We start from the raw sequence: 13,899 nt of genomic DNA, 5'->3' as shown, positions 1-13,899 counted from the left end.
GCATCATTTTGTTTTTATTCTCCTGTTAGATTGCTGATGAAGAAGCAAAAAAAAGAACAAAACCCTTGCGTGTTAAAAAACTGTATGTTTTGGCAGCCCTGTTAATAGAAAATTATCATGAGCAAATTAAAGTTACACAAAAAGGAAAAGTGAAAGGGAAAAGATCTGAGGTGAGTTTAAATTATTTTATGTGTGTCAGTCGAGAGTCAAAAACAAAATCTGTAGCCTGATAAATCCTTTTGTTGTGTTTCTTTCACACTTTTTTATGAATTTCATCCTTAAAGTTATTGTACACTTTTCATTAATTTTTTTATTAAAATATGAAGGCATATGTACCTATAAAAAATAGATTATAAAACTTAAAATAAAAAGGAATTGTTGACCACACATGGTCAACAAACACTACTGTGGCTGTACTGTGTGTTCTTGCCATACATGTGGTGTTTAACATCAAGTGTCATTATGTTTCATTTGTGAAATACAGAGAATCTTTGGAAACTTAAAAGAAAGTATTAGGTTTATAAATGGCACATATTTATTACTTTCTTTTAATATATGGGCTGCTGAGCCAAATGTGTTAATTATTGGGTAATGTTATGTGATGCGGAGGAGTTACAATTGTTTTGTCTGTCCAAGGTTAGAGATGTTTTATTGGTCTAGATTTTGGTTTGCCTTATTGGTAATACAACCAGAGAGTGGGTCCCATTTCGATAGAAGTAATGCTAACATTATTTGTATGCTTGATCATGATAGTATTTTTTTTGAAAATATTATATTTTTAATACCCTTTGAAAAGTATTGGGAGCAAGTGACAAAATAGTCACTTCCATCATAATAGGCAAAAATAGTGGGAAATCCGTTTAAATTTGCCAGCACCCAAGATAAGTCATTCCACATGCACAAAAGTATCTTCTAGCTATGTTCTTGTATTTTGCTTATATTTGTATCACAGCACTTAGTCTTTTGTGGTTGGAATTTAGTCATTAATCATGCAAGCAATGTCATTTATTCAAACATTGATGGAGAAAATGAATTCCTCTGAAATATACATATATAGTAATGTTATTGTTAGTGTTTTCTGTAAATGTAAACACAGAAAAATTATATATACAGTGCATCCAGAAAGTATTCACAGCGCATCACTTTTTCCACATTTTGTTATGTTACAGCCTTTCTCCAAAGTGGATTAAATTCATTTTTTTTCCTCAGAATTCTACACACAACACCCCATAATGACAACATGAAAAAAGTTTACTTGAGGTTTTTGCAAATTTATTAAAAATATAAAAACAGAGAAATCACATGTACATAAGTATTCACAGCCTTTGCTCAATACTTTGTCGATGCATCTTCGGCAGTAATTACAGCCTCAAGTCTTTTTGAATATGATGCCACAAGCTTGGCACACCTATCCTTGGTTAGTTTCGCCTATTCCTCTTTGCAGCACCTCTCAAGCTCCATCAGGTTGGATGGGAAGCGTCAGTGCACAGCCATTTTAAGATCTTTCCAGCGATGTTCAATAGGATTCAAGTCTGGGCTCTGGCTGGGCCATTCAAGGACATTCACAGAGTTGTCCTGAAACCACTCCTTTGATATCTTGGCTGTGTGCTTAGGGTCGTTGTCCTGCTGAAAGATGAACCGTTGCCCCAGTCTGTGGTCAAGAGCGCTCTGGAGCAGGTTTTCATCCAGGATGTCTCTGCTGCCACCACCATGCTTCACTATAGAGATGGTATTGGCCTGGTGATGAGCGGTGCCTGGTTTCCTCCAAACATGACGCCTGGCATTCACACCAAAGAGTTCAATCTTTGCCTCATCAGACCAGAGAATTATGTTTCTCATGGTCTGAGAGTCCTTCAGGTGCCTTTTGGCAAACTCCAGGCGGGCTGCTATGTGCCTTTTACTAAGGAGTGGCTTCTGTCTGGCCACTCTACCATTCAGGCCTGATTGGTGGACTGCTGCAGAGATGGTTGCCCTTCTGGAAGGTTCTCCTCTCTCCACAGAGGACCTCTGGAGCTCTGACAGAGTGACCATCGGGTTCTTGGTCACCTCCCTGACTAAGGCCCTTCTCCCCCGATCGCTCAGTTTAGATGGCCGGCCAGCTCTAGGAAGAGTCCTGGTGGTTTCGAACTTCTTCCACTTACGGATGATGGAGGCCACTGTGCTCATTGGGATCTTCAAAACAGCAGAAATTTTTCTGTAACCTTCCCCAGATTTGTGCCTTGAGACAATCCTGTCTCGGAGGTCTACAGACAATTCCTTTGACTTCATGCCTGGTTTGTGCTCTGACATGAACTGTCAACTGTGGGACCTTATATACAGTAGACAGGTGTGTGCCTTTCCAAATCATGTCCAATCAACTGAATTTACCACAGGTGGACTCCAATTAAGCTGCAGAAACATCTCAAGGATGATCAGGGGAAACAGGATGCACCTGAGCTCAATTTTGAGCTTCATGGCAAAGGCTGTGAATACTTATGTACATGTGCTTTCTCAATTTTTTTTTTTTAATAAATTTGCAAAAACCTCAAGTAAACTTTTTTCACGTTGTCATTATGGGGTGTTGTGTGTAGAATTCTGAGGGAAAAAATGAATTTAATCCATTTTGGAATAAGGCTGTAACATAACAAAATGTGGAAAAAGTGATGCGCTGTGAATACTTTCCGGATGCACTGTAACACATACATATCTGCGTATATATCAGAACAATTTTGTTGATCCCACCCTTTTAAAAAGATCTAGTTCCTGCTTTCTTTTCTAATGCTTGTTTTCTCTGGATTGGTCAGTTCTTGCTATTCATAAATCAAAGCAAATGAGTATTGGGATTTTAAATAAAGGTGTTATAATCACACTCACACAGTTGATTAGAAAATTCTACTATGAAGTAAGCTGGAGGAACAAGCTGCCTACTTTGTACTTTGTTGCAAGCTGCATTTAAAGACTCTGTTGTTCTATGAATATCTTTCTAATTGATAGTGGTTTCAATGTTAGGATAAAAACATCTGCTAAGTTATTACATGTAAATATAAAATGTAAATTTAAGGATAGTGGAAATGTAATCCATATTTATGGAGCAGATGTGCTTTTAAGGCATGTCAATTTCTAATGAATACCTCTATTTTGTCATATTCTGGAATCTCAATAGGGTTTAAGGGCGCATTAAGGAATTTTCTTTGCTTCTAAGGATATGCTTAAAGTTACCTATCTTAACATCCGCTGAAATAAGGTCTGAAGAAATGCAGCCCTGAATTACTGTATATGAAGCAAGTGTGAAAATGTTGTACTGTTGTAAGTAAATAAAATGGACCTGCCAGCGTACTTCAGTTTGTGAGCCTTGCTCTCTCCCATTGCTTGAAAGCTTTTATTCTCAGTAACATTTACATTTCAAATAATGCTACATTATACTGTTTTTTGTGTGATTTTCACAGGCTACATCAGCATTAGCAGGTTTATTAGAAGAAGATGCCACATCTGTAGATAACAGAATAATTGATAATGCTTGGCGTGGAGCTGAAGCCTATCATTTTTTCTTACTTTCTCAAAGACAGCTATATGAAGGCTATGTAGATGCTGCCATGCGGACAGGTAAATTTGAGTATTTTTATCATTTTCACTTGAACAATATTATTCTATTTCTCCCCATAGCCACATTTTTCTAATCATTTGAGGCCTACCCTAGTAGAGGAGCTTTTTGTTGTAAAATTAGCTAGTTTTATATTCTGTAAAAATGTTTACAGTACTGAAAACATTTGTAGCTGCCTTAATCATTCTGCAAACACTGCAGAATGTTCGTTAATAATTATTACCTTCACTGTGTTTCATTTTGTATTTTTTTCATATACATTCATAATACAGTAATAATAAGCAATTTTATGACTTCTAATAAAAATAATATTACTTTAGGTTTTGCTTGCTTTAAGTTAGTTTTTAACCAGCTCCTTCAAAATTATAAGATTGTTTTTTAGACGCATCATCTTATGTGTGTCTTTCTAACTGGAATTATTTCAGATAACTTTTATTTTTCTAGCTGTTTTATTTACACATGCTAGTTGATTTGTACCATTCACTATATGGTAATTTACAAATTATTAAAATCATCTTGGTTGATGAATTTCTGTGCTTACTGTAAGCAAAACTTGTTACAATTATAGACTATGCATTAGGGCAATGTAACACCGGCCAAATTGATTTATAATGACTGTCCAGTGTTTATCCAATGTACACGAGCTAGTAATGATTTTCAATGTTAGTTATAGAGAGGAATAGAATTTGAACTTGGCCTTTGCACTGGTATGGCTGCTGTTTTATTCTGATGTGACAAAGATGCTTTCTTTCATGTACTCAAGTGTGCACCCACAGAGAAATGAAACTTAGTTGGTTGATATTTACAATTGTGCAGCAGTTTCTAGGACCCTGCTATGTATATGATACTGTGGCACAACCTCAGAGCTGTTCACAGCATTAAGTAAGAGTTATAAACTGAACAAGCGCAGCACTATTTACCATGAAGATATTGCCAACTGTTTCATACAATCCACAATGTACTGTCTTTTGCAATAAGAATGTGCAAAGCTATAGTGATATAACATTTTCTTTCTTTCGTAGTAGTTCATAGATCATCTAATAATGAATCTGTCCTCTTGAAAATATCAAATCTTTTAGTTTTTTTTTTACTTCGTTAAGAGATTCACAATATAAAAAACTAATTATAATTAATTTCCATCCATCCATCCATTTTCCAACCCGCTGAATCCGAATAGGGTCACGGGGGTCTGCCGGAGCCAATCCCAGCCAACACAGGGCACAAGGCAGGAAACAATCCTGGGCAGGGTGCCAACCCACCGCAGGACACACACAAACACACCCACACACCAAGCACACACTAGGGCCAATTTAGAATCGCCAATCCACCTAACCTGCATGTCTTTGGATTGTGGGAGGAAACCGGAGTGCCCGGAGGAAACCCACGCAGACACGGGGAGAACATGCAAACTCCACGCAGGGAGGACCCGGAAGCGAACCCGGGTCTCCTAACTGCGAGGCAGCAGCGCTACCACTGCGCCACCGTGCCGCCCTATAATTAATTTGAGTATTAGAAATGTTCTTTGAAATTCTATATTTCCATGACTGTGCAGTAGGTATTTAGATATAGTCAAAAAATTTATATCTCAATTATTTTAAAGTGTTTTTTCAATTACAATATCAGAAAGGCATGTCTGAATTTAGTTTTCAATATATGTTAATATAATTGTGTGTTTATAAAAAGTCAACAAAAGTTTAGATTACATTAGATTACATTAGATCTTTCCTGTCACATACACTGTGAGAGCATAGTGAAATTCTTGTGCCATAGCTGGTGTAGTGTAGAGGGAAATATATATAGACAATAATATAATACATAAATAAATAGATACAATAAATATAAGTAGCAGAAAAATGTACATTATGCAAAACAGAACTGTGCAGACATTTAAATTGTATTAAACAGTGGAGGGGAGAAAATGCAGACGGCAGTACACATGTAATATACAGCAGAATTAGACATAAACCAGGAGTTGGGTACAGTACAGGGCAGGGCAGGTAAGATCAGGTTACCAAGAATTTAGTGACCTCATGGTCTGCAAGAAGAAGCTGTCCCTGATTACAGTACACATATAGCATAAACCAGTAGGTAGGTACAATATATGACAGGTAATCTGGCTACCAAGAATTCAGTGAACCTAAGGCTTAGGGTAAGAAGCTGTCCCTGAAGCATATGGAACATGTGGTGAGGGTTCAGTAGCTTTTACCAGAAGGCAGAAATGAAAACAATATGAGCTGGATGGATGGCATCAGAGATGGATTTGTCACTCCATAGACATCTGGATCTGGAGGAGTAGATAGTTTGAAGCTGTGGAAGGTCAGCCCCATTGATTTTAGAAGATTTTTGAACATTCCTTTGGAAGAGTTTGAGATTCTGACAAGTCAGGTTACCAAACCACACTGTTATGCTTCCAGTGAGGATACTTTCAATAGGGTTGTGGTTAGAAGGTCACCAGTATTTTGGTTTCCATCCCAAAACTCTGTAGCCTCCACAGGAAAAAGAAGACACCTTAACATACAAAGCAAACAGCTAGGTAATTATGAAAAACAAACTGGGAACAAATTCCACACAGTGAACAAACATCTGAAGCAGCCGCATGAATTTAGTTCCAGAAGTGGCCATATTTTATTGGGACATGTCTAAAATTGTAAATCTGTTTCTGTTTGTGCCATTTGTGTTGGAATGAAATGACAATCTAGAATGACAGATAAATAGGGGCACAGTGCTTCTACTGCAATCACATGATAAAATAATGTCATGTAATGAAAAATATAACTATTTAATATTTGTATTCATTTAAGTTTTTAGTTATTTTATATTTAACTAGCAAAATGCCCGCGCTTCGCAGCGAAGAAGTAGTGTGTTAAAGAAGTAAAGAAAAAGAAAAGGAAACATTTTGAAAATAACGTCACATGATTGTCAAAGTAATTGTTTTGTGTATTTGACGGCAGCGCCCAAGTGGTTTTCGGTAGCTGCATCAGAAAATGTACCACGACGTCTGACACGCCTCCTTTTTAGTGTTTTCTCACAGCTTGGATTGCTGCTGTTATAATCATTTTGAGTCTACATATATATGTATGTATATATATATATATATATATATATATATATATATATATATATATATATATACACACACACACATACATATCTTCATATATATATACATATCTACATATACACATACAGTATATATATATATATATATATACATACCTATCTACATCATGTATACACACACATACATACATACATACACACACAAATTATATATGTATGTGTGTGTATATATAATGTAGATAGGTGTGTGTGTATGTATATATATATATATATGTATACATAAACATACATACATACATACATACATACATACAAACAGGTATATATATGTGTGTGTATATATATATATGTATGTGTCTATATGTGTGTGTATAGCTTTGGTCACTGAGTGCAAGGGAAAAATAATAAAATGTAGTCTATAAGTTATTAAACAGTAAAACATTAACGTTTTAAGAAGTAAAGATACATTGAGTATTACTGGAGCATTACTGGAGTGGTTTCGGGTAAACTACATTTTAAAGACGGTGTAACACAACAAGTAAGTAGTACTAACAGCAGCTAAAATGTATATGGGTCATCTCTTGGTAGTTGATCCCTTTTGAAAGGCTCTACACGACGGCTGTGGTATAGAAATTACATTTTGTATGTGAATGTCCAAATTTCTGCCTCTGGTAATGTGCCTTACTGGCATTACCAGCAATTAAAGAAAATCATTTTTGTGTCCTCTGCGGTGTTAAGAGAGAAAGACTTTGGTTTGGGATAAAAGGAAAAAAGGTGTAAAGAAAGGAAAGTTGCCGTTTTCTTTTATATAGTGTAGAGAGATGTCTTCGCTGACAATATGAGCGCCTTTTGAGAACAGTCGCGGTGGGTCTTGTGTAGTCTGGTGAGACGTCCCTGCCATTAATCGGCTGTGATGGCACTGTTGGTCCTCCACTCCTGTGCGTGTCTTCATAATCCGAGCTGACGACCTCATAATCGTATACGTGCAAGAGAAAGTGCAAAGCGCCTTAATATCAGTTTGCCGCGGTGTACAAAAGGGATCCCGTGTTTGCACTTGTCTGGGCTATAGCTCAGGGGGAGGAGGAAAAAAATGAAAAGTGCTCACTTTGACTTAAGGCAGGAGCGCAGTCAGCGTCTCAAAGGCCGGCACACCTATGTGCGCGCGCACCGCTGCTCGAGTTGCCACTTTTTGCAGATACGTTCACGTGATCAAAAGTCTCTGCGCTGTTTGGAGGTCATTCATACATACATAAATTTGGCAGGGTTATTTCTTACAGCAAGTTAAGCAGGTTTCATTTCGAAATTCTACATGTAACGGTCATAACGGTCGATAACGGTCGACAACGTCCCCCATGTTGAACTTTCTTATTTATGGCCCCATCTTCACGAAATTTGGTAGGCGGCTTCCCTGCGCTAACTAAATCCTACTTACGTACATATATACGTCCATAGCCTGCAGCTCGGTCACCGTGTGAGGCTGCTTTGGGTCCCCCTTCCCAACGCCTCCCACGTTGTTGGCTGCCTGCCTTTATAAGGCCGTCCGTAGCGCCAGTCTCTACATTCCCTTCCTTGCTTCGCCACGGGATTCACGTCTCCCTGCTGATAACTACAGCCTTTTTATTTAATCCACGGCTTCTCCGTTGTTTTATTGTTCATTTATTACGATTATAGTTATTGTGTAGGTATTTTAGACTTACTTTACATTGTTCAGGTACCCATTTCCTTTATTATTCCAACCGTACCCCCATTAACATGTCTATCGAGGTAATCACCATCGATCAAAGAACTGTCACTTACCGAGTGGTTTCCATGCCCAGAGATGGCATCTACCTTTTCCATTCTCTTTGTTACATATTGCACGGCCATATCAGGCTCACTCTTGAGGAACATTGTGTCTTATGTATTGAATGACTGGGACAGGTTCAAGGTGTGGACTGATGACGGTACAGGAGATAATTATTCTACACAGGAGCACTAGAAGAGTGAAATGCTTAAGCCCTTCACCTATGTATCTGCATGTGAGTTGATGACTGCCGGTGAATTGTTCGGTTGTCGCTTTCAAGTGTACCGAAATGGCCAAATATTTTACACCTTTTGACAACCGCCAATGCCTCTTAAACATCTTAGATTGACAGGTGACGATTTCAGTAGTGGACACTTGGATGTTTATGAATGTTTAAACTCTCAAAAGCTGGATGTAAAGTTATCGATGAAACAGGTTGTATACTTACAACGCTTGACAGATGCCGAATGTCTCTTCAACACAAGTCCTACAAATACTGCCATAATTGAAACAAACCATGAAACTCAAACCGATTATGACAGCAGATTTGAGATTTGAAACAAGATTACTGTTCACATGGCCAACTGTACATTGCATGCTTAAGAGTAAGCTCATCGCACAGCTTGGTCATATTACAACCGGAGGGCCGAACTGACAATGTGGTATACAAAGAGATCCTTAACAAATAATTATTGGTATATTTTCCCTCAGTTTAAAAAGGTTTAAGTTTCTTCTTAATAAAATTTTAAGGCAGTATTACGCGCGTGCGCGTAGTATATATATATATATATATATATATATATATATATATATATATATATATATATATATATATAACTGATCACCCATTGGCCTCGCTCACTGAGTGCAAGGGAAAAAAATAAAATGTAGTCTATAAGCTATTCAACAGTAAAACATTAACGTTTTAAGAAGTAAAGATACACTGAGCACCAATGGAGTGGTTTTGGGTAAGCTACATTTTAAAGCCGATATAACATAACAGGTAAGTAGTACTAACAGCAGCTAAAATGTATATGGGTCATCTCTTGGTAGTTGATCCCTTTTGAAAGGCTCTACACGACGGCTGTGGTATAGAAATTACATTTTCTATGTGAACGTCCAAATTTCTGCCTGTGGTAATGTGCCTTACCGGCATTACCAGCAATTAAAAGAAAATCATTTTGTGTCCTCTGCAGTGTTAAGAGAGAAAGGGTTTGGTTGGGGATAAAAGGAAAAAAGGTGTAAAGAAAGGAAACTTGCCATTTTCTTTTATATAGTGTAGAGAGAGGTCTTCGCTGACGATATCAGCGTTGCGGTGCGTCTCGTGTAGACTGGAGAGACGGCCCTGCCATTAATTGTCCGGGATGGCACTGTCAGCCCTCCACTCCTGTGCGTGTCTTCATAATCCGACCTGACGACCTCATAATAATTTACGTGTAAAAGAAAGTGCGAAGCGCCTTAATATTAGTTTGCCGCGGTCTAGAAATGGGATCCCATGTTTACAGTTGTCTGGGCTATAGCTCTTGGGAAGGTGGGAAAAATTAAAAGTGTTTACTTTCACTTAAGGCAGAAGTGCAGTCAGCGTCTCAAAGGCCGGCACAGCTACGCACACGCGCGCCGGCTGCCCGTCTTTTGTAGTATTTTTGCAGTGCAGGAAACGCCACTTTTTGCAGACACGTTCACGTGAGCAAAACTTTTCGCGCTCTTTGGGGGCTCTTCCTTCTTTTCAACGTACTGCGGTCATAGTCAGTTCACGTGATTACGTGGGAGGCGTGATCATGTCACACACAGCTCCGCCCCTCACTGCCATCGGGCTAACGTCCATTACAGTATATGGAGAAAAATAGGTTCCAGTTATGACCATTACGCGTAGAATTTCAAAATGAAACCTGCCCAACTTTTGTAAGTAAGCTGTAAGGAATGAGCCTGCCAAATTTCAACCTTTTACCTACACGGGAAGTTGGAGAATTAGTGATGAGTCAGTGAGTCAGTGAGGGCTTTGCCTTTTATTAGTATAGATTATTCAACGGTGGTAGCTTTAGCAAATGAAAAATATTTACAAAAATTATAGTTGCTGTTCCACTGTGACAGATTTGTAATATTCTACAGTATATTTCAGATCCAGTAACTGTTCTCCATGCTGAAAAATTCTGTTGATGAACATTTTTCAGATTGCTGTTAACACCACAAATGTAGTTTGTACCAAAGAAAATGTGTTTGGTTATTCAGAAATTGCAATTAGCAATGCAGCATGCAAAAATTGGTAGTTGATTAGAAAAACAATGAGCACAAGGCAAGAGTGCACCCATGTGACATTAGATAAACGTTAGAGTTAACATGTCCAGTACTGAGGGAAGAGGATCACCATTTGAAGGTTAAGTAGAACATGAAGATTTGCTTTTCAGGAATTTGATATAGAAATGATCCTGAGCAAAAATTAGCAAAATCATATATTTAATTATTGTGTCACATTGCTATAATGATTAAGTAATAATTAGTGTATTAGTCTATAAACTGTACACCTTTGTGTCACAGAAAGTATCAAATATTATTAAATTTATCAAGATATAAGTTTCACTTATAACTAGTATAAAACATTTTTATAAAGATTTAAGGTTACTTTTTTCCTGTTTCACTTTTTTCTGTAGCTATTCAACTTTGTGATTATGAAGACATAATTCCAGCTGTGGAAATCTATTCACTACTGGCTATCTGTGCTTCTGCCAATCGGGCTTTTGGTACTTGTTCTAAAGCATTTATTAAACTGGAGTCCTTGGACACCCTTAATTCAGAGCACAAACAGCAATATGAGGATCTTGCACTGGAGATTTTCACAAAGCACAGTCCAAAAGATAATAGAAAATTGGAAATGGATAATAATCCAGATAGGTATGTTAAGCACTTCTCACTTAAAAGCTATAAATGCCTCTGTCTGTTTTGATAGTCATTTAAGAAGGCATGCATGTTATTACTGAAATAATTTGCTTCTGAAATAAAATTCTTGAAATCATTTTTACATAGATCAAAGTGAGCATAAATTAATTTTCAAGCAATTACAGTCATTTTTTAGTGGTGTAGTTCACACAGTGTGATTTTCATGTAAATAAAATATTTATTATATAGTTGAGATTTTTTTTTTGTTCCTTTTTTTTGCAGTGAAGATGGAAAGTTGCCAATCTGTATTGTAACTGGACGGCCAATTTCAGAATACCAATTCTGGATGTGCAGTACATGCAAACACTGTGCATTTGAACAACACATTACTAGTCGTAACTTCTGTCCTCTCTGCCACACTTCTGTAGCATAGGCTTAAAACAGGTGGTACAAAGGTCTTGTTAATTTATATGCTTTTTTAAAATATTACATACTGTAGTTTGCATTTGTAATTATTTGTGAATACAATACCAGAACATAGAGTCCTTGTCTAGCTGTTGAAAATACTACTGCAAATAATGTGTATTCAGTACTCATGTTGAAATCACTGCTACAATTGCAAAAACACTAATTGCATAGTTTGTAACTTAATTATAGTATGTTGATTTTCAAAATAAACCATGTTACCAAAAACAATTTATACATTTTTAGTCATTTATATTATTATATTTGAGATAGTGTTACTTGTTTTTTTTGTAAGAAAATGACTGCATATATCAGTGATTCATTTGAACTCTCAGTATTTTTTGTATTAAAATTGTTCTGTATCTTAATATAAATGTATATAGTTGTACAAAGTAAGTTTATATAATAAAACAGTGCATTTCTGTTAACATTTTCAGAATTGTGAGTTCTATATTATCATTTTATAGTCAACTATTAAACAAACATAATGCCTCACATATTATATCATTATGCCCAACATAGATAGGAATGGTGATAGCAGCATCAAAACTAAAGTTCACATAGACATAGTATAAAACCGTAATAAAGGTGTAAGTACTGTAAATATACAAATGCAATAAACAGTATAAACATTTTACACAATGTGCATATACATCATATTAACTGGCAGATTTATTGTATCCCTGAGGAAAAAAATATCCAGGCTGACATTTTCTGCACCCCACGTTTGAGAATGCAGTGTTATTCTTGTTATTCAGTGTGTTGTTTCAAAAACCCTCAGTGATTAATTTCTACTCCCAGAAAGTTTTATTTTTTAACTTTGTTTCAGTGTTAATTTCTAATTAGCACAGTGCTCAATATCCAGCACTTCACTGGTGTTAATGTCTTTGTGCTTTTCAAAGTGTTAACGTCTTCTGGCCCAATCTCACATGTGTACTCTATTTTGAAATTGTTGACTTTACCAGCTATGGTGTTAAGTTGGTAACAGAAGCACTGTACTCCAAGCCAGTCATAATTTATTAGGAGCTTCTTGGGCTAAAGAAAACGTTTAACTTAGTTTTTGGATAAATAACACTCTTTTTTATCCAGAATTGCTGAAAGGCATGGCAAAGCCCTCTAATCCATATCCAGCTAAGGAAATATTTTTCTCTTAAATCCTGAAGAAGCTGATTAACCCTTCCCTCTCTTTACAAAGTGAATATTTTTAAAAGGATTCTAAAATGTTCTATATTAAACATCTTCGATTTTCATTTATTATGCACCTTAATCAGCCATAAACTTTTATTTAATATTCAGAAGAAGTCTTTGAGATAAGTGAAGAAGTTGGGCCCTTACTTTATGCCTATGGCATTCTCAAGTGCTGATCACTGCCCAAGTTTCAATCACAGAACCCATTATGAGGACTGAGGTAAAGTAAGCCTGATTTTATGTGCATTTTCTATGGATTTCAGGGATTTTTTGCATTTGAAAAGTGATTTTTCATTTTAAAAAAAATAAGACTCTGTTATAAGAGAAAAATGTTTGTGGCTAAATTCATATTTTTCAAGAGTATGTTCCCAGTTTGTTTCAGTAACTTAATTTCAGTTATAGGGATAAAATTTGGAAGTTATAAATGTTGAAAATTGAGCTAACTTAATCCCTATCTTGTGTGGTGCCTATATAAGTTTTATCCTTCTTGTTCTCATTGAGTAGTGGAATGTAAAGTCATATTTAGCCAAGCTATATATGCAGGTATTAATTATGATCATGGGCCAATTTATTTGTAAGATGCTCTGAAACTAATTTGTTTTATTATTATTCATATATCATGAAACCTACTTATCATTCTGTTATCTTCATCATAATAGCAGGTGACATCAGGGCTGGTTCTGTGATATGTGTGAACTACGCAGTTATCTAAGAGAGCAAAATTTGTTTGGGGAAGGGGGACTGTTTTTTATGTTTTTTTTTTAAATATAACAGACCCAGATTTACAAGCACTCAGCCTACATACAACTGTCCAACTCTCATTAAACCTATTATATTGTTTTAGGTTAATTTCTCATACTGACAATTTTCAGTATAATTACCCTTCATGATTGTCTTCTAAATCCCATAATGCACCTCCCTCAGTATCTCAGAGGGAGTATCTCAAGTT

General features: G+C 36.4%; 1 protein-coding gene across 2 annotated transcripts in view; it reads left to right on the top strand.

The window, feature by feature from the left end:
- The window catches only part of wdr35 (WD repeat domain 35), an 89,426-nt gene extending 77,587 nt beyond the window's left edge, over nt 1-11,839 (top strand). For both annotated transcript variants that reach the window (XM_039748176.1, XM_039748175.1), the window contains 4 exons: nt 30-170; nt 3,426-3,582; nt 11,072-11,312; nt 11,580-11,839. In XM_039748176.1, the coding sequence (XP_039604110.1) occupies nt 30-170; nt 3,426-3,582; nt 11,072-11,312; nt 11,580-11,730 (690 nt within the window). In that variant the 3' untranslated portion in view covers nt 11,731-11,839. The remainder of the gene's footprint in view (nt 1-29; nt 171-3,425; nt 3,583-11,071; nt 11,313-11,579) is intronic.
- The last annotated feature ends 2,060 nt before the right edge of the window (nt 11,840-13,899 follow it).

Source organism: Polypterus senegalus, chromosome 3 (genome assembly GCF_016835505.1).
Source record: "Polypterus senegalus isolate Bchr_013 chromosome 3, ASM1683550v1, whole genome shotgun sequence".
NCBI lineage: Eukaryota > Metazoa > Chordata > Cladistia > Polypteriformes > Polypteridae > Polypterus > Polypterus senegalus.
Note: the sequence above shows the minus strand (reverse complement) of the source record. Positions and strands in the feature narration are given on the sequence as shown.